This window comes from Podarcis muralis, chromosome 13, assembly GCF_964188315.1.
Source record: "Podarcis muralis chromosome 13, rPodMur119.hap1.1, whole genome shotgun sequence".
Taxonomy (NCBI): domain Eukaryota; kingdom Metazoa; phylum Chordata; class Lepidosauria; order Squamata; family Lacertidae; genus Podarcis; species Podarcis muralis.
In genome coordinates, this window is record NC_135667.1 from 19,059,827 (window position 1) to 19,083,295 (window position 23,469).

Genomic DNA, 23,469 nt, shown 5'->3' on the forward strand with positions numbered 1-23,469 from the left:
TTGCCCTTCTCATGTTTTCATGTTGGGGTGAGAGAGTTAACTAGCATCGTAGCGACATGATCTGCCTCCAACTTCTTCATGGTCCTTAGAACAGAGGGACCTTCCAAGGACATGTGGGTGCTCCTTATGGCTGTCCCATGAAAAGCATAACGTTCAGTGGCAGAGTGATGTTCTGCTTTGGTGAAGTCCTGTTTCTCACGCACGTTACTTTTGCCCCCACATGAACGTCTGAAAAGGGTTGCAACGAAAGAAAATGCTGCTCACACAAGATTCCTCTGCTCATTTGTGACAGTGAACATTCCGCCCCAGGAATGCAGAGATGAACTGACACGCCGGTGTCATTTTCCTCTCGGCAAACTGCATCCTCCAAATGTGAGAGGTGGGGTGGTGGTGTCTGGTTACCTCATTATAAGGCCTCACGCACACACTCTTTGGCTCCTGCAGTAGCCAGTGCCTGTGGAGGGGAAGAGAGATCTCTGGACTGCCCATCTCCAGGTGAGGTCAGTGTGTGTGTGTGTGTGTGTGTGTGTGTGTGTGTGTGTGTGTGTGTGTAGCCAGCCATGTTTGCTAGGTTTGGTGCTTGATATGTATAACTGGGGTGCAGGAAGGGCTGCTGAGATGGTCTCTGTTCTTATCCAACTCCTTTGTGAGAAACTAACAAATGTGATTGTTGGTGAGGTTGTTCAGTAGCAACTCTGTGCTTGGAAGACTCATGCGCGCATTTAAAGGAACGTAAGAAGCTGACCAGATCAACCATCTAGTCTACTCTGACTGGTATTGGCGCTCCAGGTTCTCCAGTAGAAAAGGCCCTGCTAGCCAAGATTCCTTCCAGATACAGAATGCCAGGGACTGAACCCAGAACCTTTCTCATCCAAAACATGTGGTCTTCCACTGAGGAAATGGCCCCAAGGCCCTGCTCCTTACAATTCATATCTTAATCTGTTTCTTTCCAAACTATGTCCCTCTTTCCCCCGATAATCTAACTCTTTCCCTCAAAGCTCATTGGGAATCATTTCCCAGTCCTTTGCCCGTGGGACCTGCTACCAGCGGGAAGGTCCAACCAATCCTAAAAGATTAGAACACCACTGAACATGTGCAGAGTGCCTTTTTCACAGCACTCCATAACCACCTGCCACTAGGAGTAGGAGGCAGGGCTTCTGGTTCACAGAAAGTGGTTTCTGGGCAAAGCACGACCCCCTCACAAACCTCTTCTGTGTAATTAAATGCAGCCTAAGCGGTTATTGGGTTCGTAAGCTCAGCCTCAAATACTTTCAGCCACAAACAACTGAACCTTCTTCCTCAAGCCAACAAGCAACCAGCCCATTTCATGGAAGGATAGCAGAGCGCATGGAACTGCATCAATGGGAAAAGGCAACATGTTTGCTAATATTCTGCTATTATTCAGTGGGAGAGATTCAAGCAGAACTTTAGGTTTGTGCAATTAAAAAAAGAGTAAGACTTTTGTAGTTAGAAAAGTGATGGGAAATGCACTGAAAAGTATAGGTTGTAGGAATGAGTAATGGTTTGGGATGGGGGAGATATTGGGTTATATGTTCATTTAAAGGTGAAGCTACCTGATTTTCATTTTCAAAAACAATGCACGAATCAAAACACAGCCACATCATGAAATTCGCCCTCCTCCAAATTTTGCAATGCAGTTCTCCAGCCAAGTAACACGTACGAAAATGTAAATACCAGAGTATAAAAATGCTTATAAGTGAAAATAACAATAAGAAAGACACGTTCCATTGGGGGAAATTGCTTTGCGAAAAATGTATATAATTGGGCAAAACTGCATACAAATGTGAATATTAGGAGAAATTCACACTAAAATGCTGGCGAATTTTTCATCACACAAAAATCACAAAATGCTGTGGTAATGTGGATAACAGAATTTAAGAGTAGAAAAATGAGAAACTAGGAGGAGTTGAAATGTAAACATGCTACAAGCAGATCAGGATGAACGGAGAGTGAGTGCTCATTGTAGTATCATCTCCCTGCAAACAAATCAGGATGAGTGCTCAGTAAATATATCATCTGGGGGAGCCCTGGGCAAACATTTCTCCCATTCCTGATTTCATCACTTACAAGTCTTGAATTATGAAATCCCTGTTTTAGTTTGACGCCTTGTTCAGTCGGGGAACGAGTGGAGTGCCCAATTTGAGCTCCTTGCAGCTTACAGCAGGGTTAGCCAACATGGTGCCCCCAGGTGTTGTTGACCTACAGCTCCCAGCATGCCTGACCCTGACTCTGGCCATGTTGGCTGGGGTGAGGGAAACTGGAGTCTAACAATATCTGGACGGCACCATGTTGGATACCCCTTGGCTCATAGTATCCTAAAGGAAAGCAGAGTTTGCTGGCTGGAACCCTGAACAGGAGCACTGCGATAAGGAGGTGAAGATACACTGCAACATTTTGCAGCAGATCGCCTTTCCCCCTCTTTACTGTTCCAATTTACGCATATATTAATAATAATAATATATTATTTATACCCCGCCCATCTGGCTGGGTTTCCCCAGCCATTCTGGGCAGCTTCCAACAGAATATTAAAATACAATAACCTATTAAACATTAAAAGCTTCTCCAAACAGGGCTGTTATCTATGGGGTTGAGCTGGATGTCCTCTAGATACGTTCTAACCGCTGCATTTTGGCAGCTCCAGTCTAGTCAGTGTCTGGTTCAGTTATCTTGTGTCTTTTGCACACAGGGAAGCTTGCCAGAGGTGTAGTTCAATATGTTTGCCTTTAGAGATGTAAGCAAACAAATTATAAAACAATTCATATACTTTTGCGCAGCAAGCATATGGTAAGTAGGATTTGCTTCCCGGATGCGGAAAGAAAGATATCATTCAAAACCATATCAGGGCTTTTTAAAAGGTGGCATGACCGTAAAGGGGTTTGTCCAGTTTGTTTGTTCTTTAAGCTTTCCATTAGGTAGATGAACTTGCTTGGCACAGCAGTGAATCCTGTGCGGGAAGGTGAGGGAAGGTGGTGGCTTCGGGTTGGCAGGATACAGAGATGCCAGCCCAAGCTGGTCAAGGTTATTTAAAGATATAGTAGGAAGGGACTCAAATGGGACACTGAGAAACAATGGAAGGAGACTTCCAAAATATCTGTGACCTTTCACTACAGCTGCTGAGGACAAATGCTCCCACTGCCATCACCTCAACTGTGTCAAACAAAGCCCCAGCGGGCACAGGAAGGGCAGGGAAATTGTGCCCCAGAATGCCCCTCTGTGCAAGCCCAAACCCTGTAGGTTTATTACGGGACGGGCCCAAGACATTTTGTCACCTCAGGGAGAGCAGAAAACAAGACCCAACAGATCAAGGCAGTGGCAGTTGGTGCCCATTGGGACTAGTGGGGCAAAAGGTAAGGAGGCCAACAGCAGGTGGCGCCAGAGCCAATGACAGGCAGAGCTGCCAGTTTAACCCACAGCGCCACCCGTGTCCCACTGATCTTAAACATACAGCAGGGGAATTATCATCCACTACACAAACCCAACAAGAAGAGGATCCTCTTTGTACAAGGTGTTTTCTGTTTCACTTGCTGGTTTCCCATGACAGTCGCGGGGGAATCCAAAGTCTAGAAGCCTCATTACCAGTCAACCGAAGGATGGCAGTCTTCACCAACCATTATACGTTTGGAACTAGGCCAAGGATGGAGAGCTGCTTGGCCTTCCAGATATTGTTGTCCTCCAGTGCCCATCAGCCTCTGCTAGCATGGCCAGTGGCCTGGGATAATGGGAAGAGCAGTTCAGCAGCATCTGTAGGGCCGCAAAAATTCCCCTGTCCCTGAACTACGTAGTTGCTTGAGCTTCAGACACCTCACGCCAGCCTGGTTTTGAATATGTCAGTAATATCAAAGGCAACGTAATGACCAAATACAACAATTCGATATCAATATACACTCTTTATATAATCTATACGGAACATTGAACAATATGAAATATGCACTCTCTGCAAATCATATGCATATTTCATATATTTCATATTGTTCAATGTTCCGTATAGATTATATAAAGAGTGTATATTGATATCGAATTGTTGTACTTGGTCATCGTGTTGCCTTTGATATTACTGATAATTGTTTGCAACACAGGGGTTTAATTGTTTGGTTTTGAATATGTGGCACAAAAGTCCCTTATCACACCAACGGGTTTACTTTGGAGTGAAGCCATCGGGGTTAAACAGTTACCGGTATGTACCTTTAGGCATGGATGTGTGCGGTGATATCTTTGCATCGGATCCCTTCCTGCTGGTACAATGTTTCGGCATTGGCTAGAAAGTGAGGTTATAGCACTGTACTCGCATCAGTGCTTGTGGTGGGCTTTGCAGCTGGAAAGGCGCTAACTAGGCTTTGGGAAAGAGGGAGGAGGATATCACGTCAGGGCCTCACGCCTCCTTCCCAAAACCCAGCACCTTGCTTACCGGGCTCTAAGACGGTGCCCCCTCAGCTCAGAACCCACGTGCACAGCCCTAAATCCACCCCCACCAGGATCCCTGATGGGAGCCACTGCTTCCTACGAGGGGAATACCTTCTGTTCCCTTCCACACCGAGCCGTGCAATGACAATGGTTATAAATAGAAAGTGATGGAAGGCTTGGAACTATTCTTGCCCCTAACCTTGCCCCCACATACCCCGCCTGCTCCAGCCTTTGATCACAATCCTTCTTTGTCTGTCCACTGCCCCTGCCTGCAGTTCGTACCATAAAAGGGAAAGGGATTCCAGATGGAATTAGGATGGGCTCTCAGGAGAACTGCCGGGGAAGGGGCTGGGATGAATGGCGATGACCTTTGCTCTGTGCCATCATCTCCTATTTAATTTTTGCCCTGATTGGGTACCCCTGAAGATAAGCCAGTGTGTTGAGAAGGGGGGCGGAACCTCCAGCTGACCCAATCAAAGATAGCCATATTTAGCTCTTTATTCACAAGTCCCCCTGCTGTTATTGCTGAAGCGTTTCTGAAATTTACCATAACTCCACAATGCATCCCCCACCCTGGCCAAACCTTGAGAGTCTTTCTTCTCTTCCAGGTGAAACTCAATAACCACCATGTCTGATGAGGAAGCTGAGTACGAGGAGTAAGTAATATCCAGACTGTGGTTGTTGTTGTTGTTTAGTCGTTTAGTCGTGTCCGACTCTTCATGACCCCCTAGACCAGAGCACGCCAGGCACTCCTGTCTTCCACTGCCTCCCACAGTTTGGTCAAACTCATGCTGGTAGCTTCGAGAACACTGTCCAACCATCTCTGTCGTCCCCTTCTCCTTGTGCCCTCCATCTTTCCCGACATCAGGGTCTTTTCCAGGGAGTCTTCTCTTCTCATGAGGTGGCCAAAGTACTGTGGTTACCCATGTGTAATTAAGAATGCACACAAGTTGGGGTTAGGGGTGGGTAAGAATTTCATTTGGACTTCATTGTTAATTCATGGATGGTTTGGAAACTTCAGCTAGTGCAGAATTCAGCAGCCAAGTTGCTCACTGGAGCAAGACTGGTCTGATTGCACTGGCTACCAATTACCGTATTTTTCGCCCTATAGGACGCACTTTTTCCCCTCCAAAAATGAAGGGGAAATCTGGGTGCGTCCTATGGGGCGAATGCAGGCTTTCGCTGAAGCCTGGAGAGCGAGAGAGGTCGGTGCGCACAGACCCCTCTCACTCTCCAGGCTTCAGGAACACATCCGCAGCCTAGGCAGCCCTGCGGGAGGTCCCGCAGGGCTGTCTAGGCTGCGAATAGCAGCCTGCCGTCTGGCGGGCAGGGCAGACATCGGCCAGCCCCACAAGCTCGGGGGACAGCAGGGAGGCGCAGCGCCACCATCCCGCTGTTCCTCAACCTGGTTCGGTTTCCCCGACCTGCTTTTGGGGGGGAAATAAAGGGGAAAAAATTTTCCTTTATTTCCCCCCCAAAAAAACTAGGTGTGTCCTATGGGACGGAGCATCCTATGGGATGAAAAATACGGTAGTTTCCAGACCCAATTCAAAGAGTTGATTTTGATTTATAAAGCCTTTAATGGCCCAGGACCGCAATACCTCAAGGACTGCCTCTTTTCATATGAACCTACCCGGACCCTGAGATCATCTTCTGAGGCCCTCTTTCATGTGCCCAAGAGGTCCGGAGGGTGGCAACACGAGAAGGGGCCTTCTCTGCAGTGGCTCCCTGTTTGTGGAATGCTCTCCCTAGGGAAGTTCACCTGGCACCTTCATTATACACCTTTAGGCACCAGGCAAAAACGTTCCTTTTTAACCAGGCATTTGGTTGATTTGATTGGCATTCTATGCCCTTTTAAAATGTGGGGTTTTGGGGGAGGGGGTTACTGGATTGCTATTGTTTTTGTTTTGATTATATATTTTGTGGTTATATATTTTGATTTTGTTCTGTGAACCACCCTGAGACCTCCAGGTATAGGGCGGTATATAAATTCAATAAATAATAATAATAATAATAATAATAATAATAATAATAATAATAATAATTGTTAAGAGAAACAAGATGATTTGTACATTCTGGACTAATACACAGATTGGAACAGAATTATCCTTCAGATTTTTCAGTTCTCCAAATTCTGTGATATAGTTCTTGGCTCAAATAAAGTACCAAAATGTGTATTTTAGACTTTACCCCCCCCCCAAGTGTATTTTAGGATTAAAATCAGATCAGAGATCACAGTAAGCCACACCATGTCTTAGTTTGAACAACCAAACCTGTGAGCTCCTGGAGCAATTATCACAGCTGCTTTGCTCCTCCTGCAGCCCTGCTGTTGCTGTACTTCCCAGGGCTATGCCATGTCTGAATCCAGGCTGAATGACAGGCAGAGCAACCAATTCTAGTTTTGCCCCATCTCCCTCCCTGCTGAGTTCTTCAAGGCAGCACTGAAACAGAGGAGGAGGAGGAGGAGGAGGTTGACAGCAGTGCCACTCCCTGGACTGATTGTAGGTAGGAAAGCAAGCAAGCAGAAGCTGGGTGAGGTCAGGCCGGGGTTGGTGGGGCCGTGTCCCATTTGCCCTAAAGATCTATTAAGAAATTCTTCATGATTAAGAGAAGACGTTTCACATGCAATTACAAGGTGAAGTGGACACACATTTTCAAACTGTGTCAGAAGACTTCAGCAGAGATCTTGATCACACCTCACAACATCCAGCTTGACTTCAGGGGCGGACGAGAGGATGTCCACATTTAACAGACCAAAAGTGCTGCACAAAGGAGCTCGTGGTGTGGCCTGTAAACATGAAGTAGTTTAATTGCCATGCCTTCTGTGAAAAGAAACCCGAGAACTGAGATTTTGGGAAGGCATGGGGCATGCATACCTAAAATACCCACATGGACCAGCTATTCCTTGGCACATAAAAACACACACACAAAAATTTGTCTCATTGGATGATGCCAAGGCCAGTCTAATCCAGAGTTCTGCTTTCAATGGCTGCCTGCTAAGTGCCTCTGGGCACTCCCAAGCACCACACATAGGGGTTGGCATTTCCCATTTGTGCCCAGCTGGGCTGCCCATGGAGTGAAAGTCATGCGTTGATACCCAAATCACTAGGGATGGGGGAGAAATCTGATTCAGCTCTCATTTAAAAGCGAACCTGGTGAATTCACACTTTCCAAAACAAGGTAGGTAAAGGTAAAGGACCCCTGGACAGTTAAGTCCAGTCAAAGGCGACTATGGGGTTGTGGTGCTCATCTCGCTTTCAGGCCGAGGGAGCCGGTGTTTGTCCACAGACAGTTTTCCAGGTCATGTGGCCAGCATGACTAAGCCGCTTCTGGCACAACGGGACACCGCTGGATGTCTGAATAACAACCAAAAGTACCTTTCAAAATTGTTTCAAGACTATTTAACTGTATGGTGCTGAGATGTGCCCACAGTTCAACATCAAGGATGCATTAATATATGTCTCCATTGCTTTCTCTCCTTCTCTTTCCCTGCCACCCCGTTTCCCACTCACCAGGGAGCAGCAGGAAGGTAAGAGATTCCTAAGTCATCCATTAATACTCGTGTTCAGTTGTGATCTTTTCCACAATATTTTCTGGCTGTGGATGTTTTGCTTTTGTGTTTTTTAAAAAGGCACTACATATTTTTTATATACTGGCATCTGCTTATCAACAGATTTGTTTGTCTTTCCTGATGGCATTCGTAGGGTGCATCCAGGCAGGCAGCTCTTAATGCTCTCCATTCATTGTTCTTCCCTTGTAAGCCACACCTGGCATTCCACAGCTATGTGGGTGGGACGGGGAGGGTATAATTCATCTGGGTAGCATCTCTCCCCCCCCCCCTTTTCCCGATTCATTCTTTTTTAAAAATAAAATAAACAAATGACAAAGTTTTATCTCAGCTCCTCCAGGTTCCTCTCTGCCTGCCTCTGCCGTGACCAGCAACCAAAATTGAAACCCACACCAGCTGAGGTGCAATGTCATCTAAGCTTCCCACAAAAAAAAAAATCAGAATGAATGAAACAGTCAACTTCATCTAATCTCCCTTCAAACAAATTATGATGAATGCTGGGTAAACAGGTTGTCTGGAAGTGCCCTTAGACTGATATTTTTTCTTGCAGAGCAAGAAGTGAAACCCTCATTCTTTCCAGTTCTGAACTCTCGTGTGTGTGTGTGTGTGTGTGTGTGTGTGTGTTTACTTGTTTGTAAGAACTTTTTCCTCCAGCAGAATGTCTTACAGGGCAGGCCATTCTCCCACTCAGACCTTGTTCCCAAAGCATTCCCCTAACTTGCGGTAATCAGCGACCAATATCCCATATCTGTTGACACCACCCTTGCCGAACTGATAACCTCCCTAGGTCTCATTCTCTTTTTCTTTGGTATCTCTCTCTCCCCCCCCCCCTCTCTTTCTCTCTCTCTTTTTCTTGAAGAAGAGGAACAAGCTGAAGAAGAAGGTGAGGTGATACCACACGTCTATTCCCTCCCTACTCTTCCTGCGGAGCATCCTCTGTTTTGTTTTGTTTCAGGCCTAAGGCGCTCTCACAGAGTTACTTAGTGGAGAACCAAGAATGCTCCTGACTCCCACGGTGGCTCCAAATCTTAGTGACTAAGATTCAGAAAAGTTGGGGTCAGGGCTCCATTTCTCTGGGAGGAGAATGGGGTTGTTTCAATTGGGAAAGGGGGCCTGTGTGAACACAGGATGTCCAGTTTCTCTCCCCCCATGCCTGAAAGGTTTGCCTGCTGTTATTCACAAATTTCCTCCCTTCTGGTTTTCAGCCTGGGATGACTCAGCCTCCCTTTATTGTTATGAAATTCACAGGTCAGTTTTTTGAGCGTCACATGTTGTCAGGATGCTGTCAGCAGCTCCCGGCTGGTTGCCCAGGAAAGTATAAAGACAAGGAAAGTTTATTACAGCCCTTTTTTATTTCAAGCTTTACAGAGAGAGGCTATAGAACTCAGCCTCTTGGATAATGGCATAGTCACGATTGAATCTACACCCTCCCTTCTCTCCCACTTCCTTATTTGTCACCATCATCACCTCCTCTACGGGTGCCGCTAAGTGCTCTCTGTCTTTGAGCTCTTTGCTCTCCTACTTTTAAGGCTCGCCGGGTTCTGGGAGGTGGTGGGTCTGGAATGCTTTCTAGTGACAACGTGTCAGCCAGCTGCTCCTCTGGCTCTGCCTGCTCCTCCTCTGCCATTATTTCCCAACTTTTCTCCTCATCTGCCTCTGAGCTGTGACCTCCCGCAAACCCCTGTTGTAAATCTAGACTGTCTTCCTCTTCCTCCTTCTACCTGGAAGGGTTGGGATGGGCAGGCAGTCTCCACCATTCTTCCTCCTCTGCCAAGCCCCTGGCGTATGTGCAATAACTCTGTCTCATAACTGGGTCCAATGCTGTTTTCTTTCTTTTTTTACAATCTGCATTCCACCTCCTAGATGCTTGAAGCCGGTCCCTTTATTTACGCTCATAACTTCTTTCTTTCCTTTTCAACCCGTTTGCTTAACCAGGCGACAAGGCTTGATGGCGGCGGCTACTTTTGCCTTCCAGTTATAACCAAGCATTATTTTTCCCCTTCAAATGTTTGTCCTCTGGCACCAATCCCTGTGCACCTGGAAAGTTCTGAGGATCATGTATTATTCTAAATGGAAGCTGAGCCATGAAGTGTAAATGGTTCTTTTCAATATTTTTGTGCCTCTTGGGAAATGGCTCCTATTCTTCTTGCCATTTTTTATTATTAGAAGGCATCCATTGTGGGGAAGAAGCAGAGAAAGAATGATGGCATCACAGTACCAATCAGGGATCACATAAAGTACAAAATGTGACCGTGGCACTGTGTAGCCATTCAGATTTTGCGACATGGGGACATCGCTAAGGCCAAACAAACAATATTACTCTCAATTTGAATGGAGAGAAGTGGCCTACATATCATAGCTGTCAACTTTTCCCTTTTCTTCTGAGGAATCCTATTCGGAATAACGGAATTCCCCTTAAAAAATGGGAAACGTTGACAGCTATGCTACATATCTCCGCTTTCCCCCTTGGCGAACGTCTTTTTTATTTTAATGACATTTCCCTCTCATTTTTATCCACAACCTGTAGATCAGGGGTTGGGAACCTTTGGCCGGCCAGAAATTGATGGACTTCAAAGCCTATCAGCCATAGTCAGCATGGCCAAGGATGATGGGAACTGGAGTCCAACAATGTCTGGAAGACTAGAGCTTCCTCACCTCTGCTGTAGATGGATTGATCTGCCTTTTCATTTCTCTCATTAATTGGGTCTCTACCCTACAACTTCCCTCTCTCTCCTTGCTCCACCTCATCCTTGCTCCATCTGTGTTCCCCGTCCTCCTGATCCCTGTGATATATGTTGTTTGCAGTGGCTGACGAACCTGAGCAGGCTGCTGAACAAGGTATCTTTCTTCTTCACTCCATTCTTCCTTTTTGGGGTGGGGGTGGGGGCACATAACCAGGAGGGGGCAAGTCAAAACGTTACTTCCCCTCCTCTCCAGCAAAATCTGGCACGTCACAGCCTGGTGATGGGCAGAGCTAGGCCGCACAACCTCAGGCAAATAGCTGGAAAGAGAGCATAAACACATGGTCTCTGATGCCCTGCTCTACACATGATGAGGTGATAGAACAGGCTGTATCTTAGAGACTAGGAAACCTGTGACTCTCCTGATGAAGTTGGAGTACAACCCCCATCATCCCTGGCTATTGACTGATTGGCTGGGGCTGATGGATGTTGCAGTCCAACAACATAGATTCCTCATTCCTGATTTGGGTGAAGGGTTGCTTTTGAGTGCTCCCCTACAGAAACACTTATCTGCCATTATGCAGCTAAGACACCAGGCCTGAAGAGGTCCAGTTGCACTAGCTGTTAGTTAGTTAGTTAGTTAGTTAGTTAGGTAGGTAGGTAGGTAGTTATTTAGCTAGGTTAGTTAGTCAGTCAGTGAGTCAGTCTGTCTGTCTGTCTGTCTGACTTACTTGTAAAGAGTTGTTAATGTAGGGGAGCATTCATAAATGAGAACTGCTCTCTGCCATATGACACCCACAGAGGCAGCTATGGGGTTTTTTTAACCCAAGAATATCCGAGGACATTATTCTCATGGGTGTTCTGGTCCAGGAAACACTGTCAGGAGAACGTGGAGAGCTCTGGTGCTTTTACAAGTTGCCACAAGGTTTTACAAAAGAGAATGGAAAAGACCTTGGCCGCTATGTCTAAATTAAGGCTAGCCAACCTTCTGCCCTCAGTCTTTGAGGGGGTTTTCTTTTTGCCCTTCTCACATGAAATACTAGGCCAAAAGCTCTGCCTCATTCTGATGCATAGTAGGCTAGGCTTGAGTGTGGTGCCGAGTGCACCACCTTTCTGAGTTAAATTTAACGGCTTACTTTATTTACATACGTACACACCTCCGGCAGCTCCCATGATGTATTTCTGACTTCCAAGAAGTTATCTCCCCAGCCATCCACACCCCTCAAAGCAGGAGGATGTGCACAGGTTCCTAACAGAATATGCCTTGTTGATATATTTTGTGGAGATATATCTACAGGCCTCTGGTGTTGTCCGTGTGCCACACATGTTCTGGATACATGCATGTCATGTGTTTTCTCTATGTATCTGTGTTGAGAACATGTGCACCCCCATCATGTCTATAAGGGAAGCAACATATCTAAGCCCAGATGTGGGTAAAAGATATTTTCCAGTACCTATGGACATGCCTGTGACCATGATCATGAAAACCGTCTTCTGTCTGCTGTCTGTCTGGACTCACCTGCCAACAGCCCTGAAATTTTGGTTGGATTCCACTAGGCCGACCGTGGAATATTTACCTGCTGTACAGCCAAGCGTTCTGCTTTCAGCTAGGGTTGAGCCAAAATTTCTCAAAAGAAAAAGTTTGTGGCAGTTGACTTTCTTTTTTTAGCTCCTCCTGAACCACTGGAGAACATCATGAGTAAATGAATAGATTCATAAATGAATAGATAGATAAATAAATCAGTGTTTCCCAACCGGTGTTCCGCGGCACACTAGTGTGCCGCCGGACGTTGCCTAGTGTGCCGTGGGAGTAGTGGCGTAGCGTGGGGGGTGCCAGGGGTGCCAGTCGCACCGGGCGCAACATCTGCGGGGGGCGCGAGTCCAGAGGGAAGGGACAAGTTCCTTCCTCCGCCGGGCTCCCCGCCGCCACCGCCAGCCTTGCGCCCTAGCGTGCGCGCCGCTGCGGCTGCGCTCCACTCACTGCTCGCAGGAGGAGCAGCCGCTGCAGCAGCGCTGACACCGCCACCGACGCCTGGCCGGGCACGGGCAGCCTCCGCACCCCGACGCCGACGCCATCCCCTTCCCCCTTTTTTTCCAGAGCTGGGGGAGGGGGAGGTTTTAAAAGGGGGTCTTGCATTGGCGATCCTGCAGCACTTTGGGCCGCACGACGCGAGCGCGCAGCACGGATCAGCCACGACCCCACCCCGTGCATTTCCCGGGGAAAAGTGCTCCACGTGGGAGGCGCGTTTCCCCTTCATTCCCTCTCGTGCAAATCCTCCTTGGGTTCCCTCCCCCGTCTTTCCTCTCCCTACCTCACAAAAGCCTCACCTCGTCGCCTCCTCGCTGCCTCTCGCCTCCGCAGGAGCGTTTCCCTCCGCGGAAGAAGGAGCAGGGCGCTTTTGCAACTTTGCCTTCCCCGCCCCACCACGGAGCACATTTTCCTCGCCCCCCCAACCCCCGCATGTAGAATAGAAGCCCTCCAGCCTCCACGGTGCACAAACTCTCCCCTCTGCAACGAAGCGCTTTGTTGCATATCTTTGGTGAGGTTTTTAGGCAGTCTTGGTGCACCTTAAATCAGCGCTAATTGCGCCTGGACGCAGTATTTACTTCTGAGTAGGCCCCCTTCTCCCCCCCCCCCCTAGCACCTGACGTTGCTATTCGTATCATCAGGTTTGTTTGTTGATAATTTAATTGTTTTAAAAGCATCATGCTAAAGAGCTCTCTCCCACCCCCAGACCCTTGGGCAAAACAGAAACACACACATACACAAACACAGAGATTGAGCCCTGCAGGTTTTATGAAATGAACGGATTCTGAATGCCTGTTTCAGTGGCTTGTCCGCCTTAGGCTGCTGGGCCAGACACCTGTTACACGGTGCAGTCCGTAAGCTGTGAGCGCTGCTACCTGCCGCCGAGACCACGTAACGACAGTCTTGAAAGACCTACATTGGCTCCCAGTACCTTTCCGAGCACAATTCAAAGTGTTGGTGCTGACCTTTAAAGCCCTAAGCGGTTTCGGTCCAGTATACCTGAAGTAGCGTCTCCGCCACCATCGTTCAGCCCAGACACTGAGATCCAGTGCCAAGGGCCTTCTGGCAATTCCCTCACTGTGAAAAGTGAGGTTACAGGGAACCAGGCAGAGGGCCTTCTCGGTAGTGGCGCCCGCCCTGTGGAATGCCCTCCCATCAGACATCAAAGAGATAACCATTACCTTCTATGCTGTTACTATTTTTTTTTTTTTTTTTTTACATAAGTAAAAAGTGACTTTTCCCCATCTGGCATGGTGGTGTGCCTCGAGATTTTTTTCATGAAACAAGTGTGCCTTTGCCCAAAAAAGGTTGGGAAACACTGAAATAAATAAACATCCCCTGAATGAGAATACTCCTCAATTTTGGGTTCTGTGAAAAATGTCACCATTCCTGAATTTTGGGTGCAACTTTGGATCTAGTTTAGGGTTGCATATTTCAAAAAGTGAAAATCCAGACACAAAAGTTGTTGAGAATTTTTATTATTATTACTATTATTATTATTGACCAGATGTGTATGCCAACATGGGTTGCATATATGTCCGGATTTTCCTGATTCCGACTGCAGTATTCTGGGTATGTCCACATGTACGGCAACCCTAATCTAGTTGTATTATGGTTTGATATCATTTTAATATTTTTGAAGAAAACAATGGACCACTCTCTTAGCCCCTTTGCTTCCTCCACCCAACCAACCATATGAACTAACAGCAGAGTTTCATTCAAAATTAAATGAGATGGACATGTCTCAGAAGAGAGTTTTCTGAGAACTGTTGGAGAATTTCACCTTACTCCTCCCTCCCCCAAAAAACCCCCCACAACCATTGACCCCACCTCCATTTCACCCCCACCAAACATCATGAATAATTTGAGGAGGCTGTTTTAGACCAGTCTCTTGCTGGGTGGGGCTGATGAGAGTCCTAGTGCAAAATGTTGGGAGGACACCAAGATGGGGAAGGTTGACATGAGCATCTGTGGACTATAGTCCACCAGCTGCATCAAGTGTCATCCTCAGAGTTGCAGATGGATCGATAGGCAAAGAGACCCAGTAACCCCACTGCCATGCATCAACTCTTTCGTCACGACACAATTTTGGTATTACATTCTTCATTTCCTCCAGTTCAACAATCTATACCTTTCAAATTGACCTACAGTCAGATACCGGTATACTGTATTTTTCCGTGTATAACACGCCCCCGTGTTTTTTTGGGGGGGACTCCAAATTAAGAAGATGGGGGGAGATTGTCCAGACTTCTTGAGCTTTTTTCAGGGGGTGGCCCAGAGTTGGTCAGCTTTTTTTAGGGGGGATCGGCAAAAATCGCTCACCCGCCTGACCTACGCTGCCACTCGCACGCATGGCAAAATCCACCTATCGTCTGTCCCCTCGCCGGCAGAAGCCGCCAATCACCCGCCCAATTGCCGCAGCGACAGCCAATCAACACCAGCCCTTGCCGCGGCCACCAATAACACGCCCATTAGCCACTGACAATCTCCGGCTCGCGGCAGCAACCAATCCCACGTCCCCCCCATGCACTATCCGTGTTTAAGACAGCCCCTGATTTTTTACACAATTTTAAAATTAAAAATAAACCTTGTCTTATACATGGAAAAGTACAGCATATCTCTGTGAGAACGCAACGGTTTGTGCTTCACCAATGGTAGTTGAAACCCCACTTCCGCAGCTAGCTCCGGAGGGCAGCAAAGTCAGCCATTTCCTAATCCTGGCCAAGAGCCCGCCAGCCTTGCAGGGGAGCTGTTCTCACTTTACAGAGGGGGGAACGCAAGACAGCTGGAGGCAGCACAAGAGAATTCTCAATGCGGGCATCTAATTCTTGGGAGCTGGGAGGGCCCCAGAGACAGTGCCTTGCTGACAGCCACAGGGATGTAAGAAGCTCCCTTACACCAAGTCAGCCTGTTGGTCTCTCTAGCTCTGTACTGGGTACACTTGTTGATGGGCAGCATCTCTGCAGGGTCTTATGCAGAAGCCTTTCTCAGCTCTGCCTACGGACACCAGCTCCCCAACCCTCCTCCTGCCCTCCAGAGTTTTTGGAGCTGGCTATCTTTGTAGCAGCCTGTTGACGATTTGTTCTGCCTCTGTTAATGACCATTCTTTGCCTTCTGTTTCTCGCAGAGGAAGAACGCCCCAGGCCCAGGTAAGCAACAGGTATAAGGTGGTTCCTCCACAGAAGTTCATAGCATTGGATGCTGACGTTCTCGCTGGAGGGTGGAAGAAGCAGTGTGTACGCAAAGGCAGAGTTCCTGCCATCCCCCTCTCCCCATCAAAATCTCCTGTGTCTTTCTAAGTGACCTGACAGGCTGAAAGTCAAGAGGGTTTTCTGCCCAGGGTGGTATCATCACAGTGAGGGAAGGCAGTAATTATTGAATCACTGCCTAGAATGTCTAGTTTTTAAAAGGCCCTGAAACCTTTTGAGTGTTTCCCACCACCACCACCCCCTATAATTTTTATTAAATTTTCTGTTTTACATTTTAGAATATTCATTTAAACAACCCAGTGACATCCCTTCTTCTCTTTCCATGGTTCATTTTGCTTAACATAAATCCCTGCACATTTTATATAAACTAAACCATTCAGTACTCCATTATTACATCCATCAAATCTTATTTCCACTGCTGAAATTATCTTAATGCCGCCCACGTTTTCAAATGTACACAATTTCCCCCCATATATTCAATAAACATTTTCCAATCTTCTTTAAACATATATTCCTCTTGTTCTCTTATTCTATATGTTAGGTCCACAAGCTGTGCATATTCCGTCAGTTTAAGTTGCCATTCTTCTTTAGCTGGGACCTTGCTCGTTTTCCATTTTTGGACTAACGAAAAACACAAACTGCAGTAGTGGCATACATAAATATCCTTTTTTGACACCTGGGAATTTCTACAAAACCTTCTGAGTGTTGATGGGCTTTGATTTTTATTTTTTAACTGTTGATTCTGTGGAGGCCTGATTAGATTAGCTGATTAATCTCACAGTGATCGTGTTATGTAGTTGGGAGGAGACGGTTTTTACAAAAAATAAATATGTTATGACTTTTTGTGTAATCACTAGAGCAGCTTGTTGTGACTGCACTGATGTTTTTACAATAAAATTCTAAATTTTATGTGCAGTTGTTTGTCTATTTGATATGCATTTCTTTTTTACTGTACGGTGCAAAGAGTGAGTTAAGGTGATGAATAAGTTCAGTAAATATTGATCCTTCTAGAAGAAAAAAAAAGGACAACCCAACACAAAATTGGCAATTGAAGATTCCGCTTTTTGATACACAAGCTTAAAAATTCTCTCTCCCCCTCCCCCAAAACAAAACACACTCACAGCAATTCATTTTAGCTCTGACATGTCTAATTCAAGGGAAGTGGTAGCAGAGATTTGTTTTAATATTTGGCAGTGTTTTTTTGGGGGGGGTGGGGAGAAGGTCAGTAGCATTTTCAGATATTAACTATATTTTTATTTCCTTGTCTGTATTTGCACGCAAAGGCCGGTGGTTCCACAGTTGGCTCCTCCAAAAATCCCTGAGGGGGAGAGAGTAGATTTCGATGTGAGTATTCTGTTTTATTAAACTGTCCAAATCCCCGCTTTTTTCTTTTCTTTTCTTTTTTGCATCACTTCCCAGACAGCCCCAAGCCTTTCAAACAAATAGCCTCTGCCGATAGACCAGACATTTAGCCTACTCGCACAGGTGCCCTCCTCAGTCAACCTTAGTCATTAAATTGGTTCTCAGAAGACAAATTGGGGACCTGGTTCCTGGGGTTGCCTGATGCTCTGCTAGCAACTATACACACATGGTGGCAACAGCAGCTACATCTACAGACACTCGCTGGTGATAATACAGATCTTTTTTTCCCCATGGGTGAAAAACAAGGTGGTTCTTGAGTGGAAAAATAGCTGGAAATGAAAATGTAACCATTAAACAGTCCTTTCTTCCATTTATATTTGCTTTTAATTTCTAAAGACAATGCCCGCAGTGTGTATAACATGTACTTTGGCCTTAACTTATTAGAGATAGTGGGCAAGCAGGCACTAGGAGACCTTGTGGTCTGTCTCTGTGCAATACCGAATGTCCTCCTGTACTGTTAGAAGTCCTGCAGCAACAAGTAGAATTTTCTTCGGCCATATACAGTGGTACCTCGGGTTAAGTACTTAATTCGTTCCGGAGGTCCGTACTTAACCTGAAACTGTTCTTAACCTGAAGCACCACTTTAGCTAATGGGGCCTCCTGCTGCCACCGCGCCGCCGGAGCACGATTTCTGTTCTCATCCTGAAGCAAAGTTCTTAACCTGAAGCACTATTTCTGGGTTAGCGGAGTCTGTAACCTGAAGCGTATGTAACCTGAGGTACCACTGTAATACCGTTCAAGGGTCCGCCCTAGGCCAGCCCACAGAGACATGCACAGGACCATCTGGTTGACTTTCATCCCCTTCAAGCTAACCTCTCCCCCTGCCTGATGGACAGGACATCCACCGGAAGCGTATGGAGAAGGACCTCTTGGAGCTGCAGACCCTCATTGACGTGCACTTTGAGCAGAGGAAGAAAGAAGAGGAGGAGCTCGTTGGTCTCATGTCAAGGATCGTGAGTTCTTCTCTTTTTTTGTATATAATTTTAATTAGTTTTCTTTTCTAACAACAAATATCAAAACCATTTCCAAACATACATTCTACCCCTTCCCGTTGACTTCCTTCAGCTTCCCCTCTGGTTTGTTACATTAAACGATACAATCTGCTATTCCTTATCTGTCAAAATGTTATTAAAGGATTGTGAGTTCTGGGCAGCAAAGGATTGTGTATAGCTGGGAACAGAGGGGCGTCTGGTCAGTGTGGACACACACACACACACACACCTGTGTATTGTGTGTAGACTGGCCCCCATTCATTTCACAAGGCTGTCCACACCTGAATAAATCCCCCACCAGTTTCATCTCTAGTCTTCCCCAATCTGATACCCTCCATATGTTTTTGGACCACATCTCCCATTATCCCTGACTGTTGGCCATGCCGTTGCGACTGATGGACGTTGGGAGTCCCAGAACATCTGGAGGGCCACAGGTGTCCCCATCCCTGCATTGGGTGGCTCATTTGAAATTGGTCAGTGGTCCAACAGTTTACCTGCTCACACCACCTACTTCTAAGGGCGTCGTGGCAATCACATACAGTGGACGCTCGGGTTGCAAATGTGATCCATGCGGGAAGCACGTTCGCAACCCGCAGCGTCTGCAACCCGCAGTGCTGCGTCTTCTGTGCATGCGCAAAGCACAATTTAGCACTTCTGCGCATGCGCATGCTCCGAAACCCAGAGGTAACCTGTTCCGGTACTTCTGGATTCGGCGCAGTGCGCGACCTGAAATCACGCAACCCAAAGCGACTGTAACCCAAGGAATGACTGTAGTGGTTTTTCCTTTTTTTAATTATAGGCATGGGAGGCAATATCCACTGTCATGCATTTAAGGCACTCTTCCACCCCTTTGGCAGTCATGGCTTCCCCCACTTGAATCCTGGACCCTGTTGTTTGTTTAAGGATGCTGGGAACTGTAGCTCTATGAAGGATAAATAAGTTTTCCCAGGATTCTTTGGGGAAGACATGACTGTTAAGTGGCACAGATGGGCTTTGAATGTATAACTTGGATGTGACTTGGGAATGTAGCCCATGAGAGCTTTAATTCTCTCTCTCTCTCTCACACACACACACCCACACACACACACACACACCTGAAATGAAACCAGCACCACCCATCTTGCACTTAGGAAAAACAATTCCACCGGTGTTCTTTAACCCTTTCTCTGCGTTACTTTTCTGATACCTGTGCCACCCCCCACTGCTATTTGTTCCATTTGAGAAAACATATCGGTACAGATAGCTGCTTTTTTCCAGAAATTTAAAAAGGCTGGCGGTTCAGGAATCTTCATTGCTATGCCCAGTTTGGCCCTAAAAGACAAATACTGGGTTGGCAAGGGGTATTTGGGGGGGGGCGGTGATAAGAAATGCTGGCGGCTAAGAAGCTGCCCAGAGGGACAAGAAGTTTTTTAAGGTTACACAGAAAGGCAAATTTTTATACGAGAGAGAGAGAGAGAGAGAGAGAGAGAGAGAGAGAGAGAGAGAGAGAGACGCAACCTGTTCTTCAAGATTACATCAAAGGGTCTGGTCTGCTTGATGTTTTTAAAGGCGACTTGACTTGCAAGCGTATGTTGATTCCCCCAGCAGTGGTGTAGATAAGGATCTGAGAGGTATTTTTAAGAGACATTTCAAAATGTGGGTAAAATGTATTCGTCCAGTTCCAGAGACATATGGGAAATGACCTTTCGAAATATAAATTGGCACACTTTCCCCAGCAATATTTGAATCTTGTAGCTGCATCCTGTGATGCAAATCATGTAGCGAGCTGGATGTTGAGCGAAATAACCTCCAAAGTTCCCTTGCAAGCCTATTATTTCAATGTTTCAACGTTTCCGAGCACAATTCAGAGTGTTGGTGCTGACCTTTAAAGCCCTAAACGGCCTCGGTCCTGTATACCTGAAGGAGCATCTCCACCCCCATCGTTCTTCCCGGACACTGAGGTCCAGCTCCGAGGGCTTTCTGGCGGTTCCCTCACTGCAAGACATGAAGCACAGGGAACCAGGCAGAGGGCCTTCTCGGTAGTCGCACCCACCCGGTGGAACACCCTCCCATCAGGTGTCAAGGAAATAAGTAACTACCGTACTTTTAAAAGACATCTGAAGGCAGTCCTGTTTAGGGAAGTTTTTAATGTTTAATGCTGTACTATATTGTGTTTTTAATATTCAGTTGGGAGCCGCCCAGAGTGGCTGGGGAAACCCAGCCAGATGGGTGGGGTAGAAATAATAAATTGTTGTTGTTGTTGTTAACCAAACCCATTGGGTTGGCTTAGAAGAGCCATTCTGGCTGCCAAAAAGCAGGAAATACAAAACCATACATAGAGTGCCAGACTGCCAGGGACTGTACAGAGAAGGAATGGTGGAGAACGCCTCCCCCCCCCACACACACACCTTCCAGAGAAGAGGAAGACAGTATAGATTTACAACAGTGGTTTGAGGAAGGTCATGGCTCAGAGGCAGATGAAGAGCAGAGTTGGGCAATAATGGGAGAGGAGGAGGAGGAGCGGGAAGCAGAGCTGGAGCAGCTGGCTGACACATTATCACAAGAAAGCATTCCAGACCCCCCTTCTCCCAGAACCCGGCAAGCATTGAAAGTAGGAGAGCAAAGGGCTCAGAGACAAATGGCCCTAAGCAGCCACCGTAAGGTGGGTGGTGCTGTCGACGATTGAGGAGAGAAGGGGAGTAGAGTTTACTAAACATTTCTAAGCCTCTCTCTGTGATTTTTGAATAAAAGACTTTGCTAAGAACTCTCCCTGTTGGTCTATTCCTGGTAGCCTACCGGGGGGGGGGGGGGTCAGATTCCCTAAAGCCTGACACAGATGCAGCCAAGAAAGTCACAGCATGGAAGAATCAAGGTCTGGGTCTAAAGGACGGGTGGGGGAGCCCGTGGCCCCCCAAATGCTCTTGGAGTCTTCCAGCTCCCACCATGACAGAGAGTGAGGCCAACGCTTAGGGGTGATGAGAGCTACAGTCTGGTGAGATCTGGGTGCAGCGGTGTACCTAGGGGTCGGTCGTGTTGGCCCCCGCCAAGGTCCCAAGCACAGGGGGACACGGAAATCATGCCTCTCTGCTCTGCCTTGGAATGACTAGGAGCCTGTCTGCCCATCTGCACACTGCCCAGGCCACTCCTTCACTGCTCTGGGTAGCCAGGCAATGTGAGCAGGTTCCTCTTCCAAGTGTGCAAGGGAGCTTAGGTGCACCTCTATCTGGGGAGCCCACCCTGCTCTCAAGATGTGCAGGGGAATAGTGTGCAGATTATGGTGCTGGAGGAGACTCTTGAGAGTCCCATGGACTGCAAGAAGATCAAACCTCTCCATTCTTAAGGAAATCAGCCCTGAGTGCTCACTGGAAGGACAGATCCTGAAGTTGAGGCTCCAATACTTTGGCCACCTCATGAGAAGAGAAGACTCCCTGGAAAAGACCCTGATGTTGGGAAAGATGGAGGGCACAAGGAGAAGGGGACGACAGAGGACGAGATGGTTGGACAGTGTTCTCGAAGCTACCAACATGAGTTTGACCAAACTGCAGGAGGCAGTGGAAGACAGGAGTGCCTGGCGTGCTCTGGTCCATGGGGTCACGAAGAGTCGGACACGACTAACCGACTAACCAACAACAACAAGTGTGCAGATCTGTGCAGTATGAAAAGGCTTCTCTCTCTCTTAAACCACCACCTTCTCTCCTCTTTTGCATTCACTCCTTTCATTACCTTTTTGACCTCCCCCACCCTTTTATTTTATTTCCCCCTCTACCAGGCTTAGCTATTTGGCCATCTCTTTGTTGGGTTCATGGAAATATGAACAGTGCTCAGATCTGCAAAAGGCTCGTTTAAAAAAAAATATCTATAGGTTCAAACTTTTACAAACAGGTGGAGTCTGAGACAGATGTTGGCAGCTGGAAAGAAAGGGAAGGAGGGGGAGAGAGAAGAAAAATGAAGTCTATGTTTGGGGTGAATGCACTTTGGAGATCTAGGATCTCTCTCTCTTTCTCTAGGGCAGCTTTGCTCAACCTTGCACTCTCCAGATGTTTTTCGACTACAGCTCCCATGAGCCTTAGCCAGCATGGCATGGGCAAAAACACAAAGACAGACCGTGATGCAGGGAATGGTTGTTCTTTGCTCCCACCTAGCGGTTGGTTAGCTGTGTAGGCATACGATCTTAGATGCTGAATCCAAACAGGGTTGCTCTCTTGCAGAATCTACTGAAGAACATTCAGATGTCACAGGTTGTGTGACAAAAAGGGTGCTGGTCCACCAGCACTGGAAAAAGAGAAATAGTCATATACATGGTTACCCTAAGTGACAAGGGTGTTCCACAGGACCATTCAGGATATGGAGGGAAGTAAGACTTCATGGGTACCATGGCATTCACGCTCTCTGGTTTGGCAACCCTTGGACTGCAACATCCCAGATAGGTTCCGTGTCTGGCCTCCATCCAGCGAAGGAAAGCCTCCCATTTCCCAAGTTCTGTTGTTGAACAGCTCTTACTTTTCAGAAGCTTCTCCTGCCTAGTAGTCGGTGTTGTTTGCAAAGTCACTTTCACATTTCTCCTTGAGGACCGCAAAGGTCTGAGCCGTTTCTCGTGTCCTTCGGCAGGAACATCGGCGGGCGGAACGTGCTGAGCAGCAACGTGTCCGCACTGAGAAGGAACGGGAGCGGCAGAACAAACTGGCCGTGAGTATTGCTGTCGCCTGGCAGCTTCCCATTCCAGCTCACGGGTGGGGGACCTCAGGCTAGGAGCCGAATATGGCCCTCCAGGGTTCTTGGCCCGGCCCTGGGGACTCTCCCCAAGCCACGCTTCACTTCATATGCTCTGTGCCTGTTTTTGCCTGGCTGGAACGTATATACGCCTGAGCTCTGGAAGTGCCCCTTGGTTTCCTGGACAGGGCAGACAGGGGTGTGTAAAGCCTGGGCATAGAAATTACATACCAGTGTTGTTTTTCTGGGGGGTACTCAATGGTACACCCCCCTCCCCCCACCGTCGCAAATGTTGAAAGCGTGCCACTTACATGGTAAGTACCGGCACCTTTTTCTATTTAAAACAAAAGCCATTGGACATACCCATTGACTTAAGGTTACCAGACGTCCCCGTTTCCTGGGGACAGTCCCTGGATTTACAACTCAGTCCCGCTGTGGGTTAAACCACAGAGCCTAG

The 23,469-nt window shown here is 47.2% G+C and overlaps 1 protein-coding gene across 10 annotated transcripts in view; it reads left to right on the forward strand.

The window, feature by feature from the left end:
* Window positions 1–355: 355 nt before the first annotated feature.
* Window positions 356–23,469, forward strand: part of TNNT1 (troponin T1, slow skeletal type) — a 28,495-nt gene continuing 5,381 nt past the window's right edge. Inside the window, exons 1-9 of one of the 10 annotated variants that reach the window (XM_028751852.2) lie at window positions 356–495; window positions 5,031–5,078; window positions 7,935–7,951; window positions 8,850–8,873; window positions 10,796–10,828; window positions 15,828–15,849; window positions 17,193–17,253; window positions 18,168–18,284; window positions 22,911–22,988. In XM_028751852.2, coding sequence (XP_028607685.1) covers window positions 5,050–5,078; window positions 7,935–7,951; window positions 8,850–8,873; window positions 10,796–10,828; window positions 15,828–15,849; window positions 17,193–17,253; window positions 18,168–18,284; window positions 22,911–22,988 — 381 coding nt within the window. In that variant the 5' untranslated portion in view covers window positions 356–495; window positions 5,031–5,049. Of the gene's footprint in view, window positions 501–5,030; window positions 5,079–7,934; window positions 7,952–8,849; window positions 8,874–10,795; window positions 10,829–15,827; window positions 15,850–17,192; window positions 17,254–18,167; window positions 18,285–22,910; window positions 22,989–23,469 lie in introns of all 10 variants that reach the window. The other 9 variants (XM_028751856.2, XM_028751854.2, XM_028751857.2 and 6 more) reach the window with 9 other exon arrangements.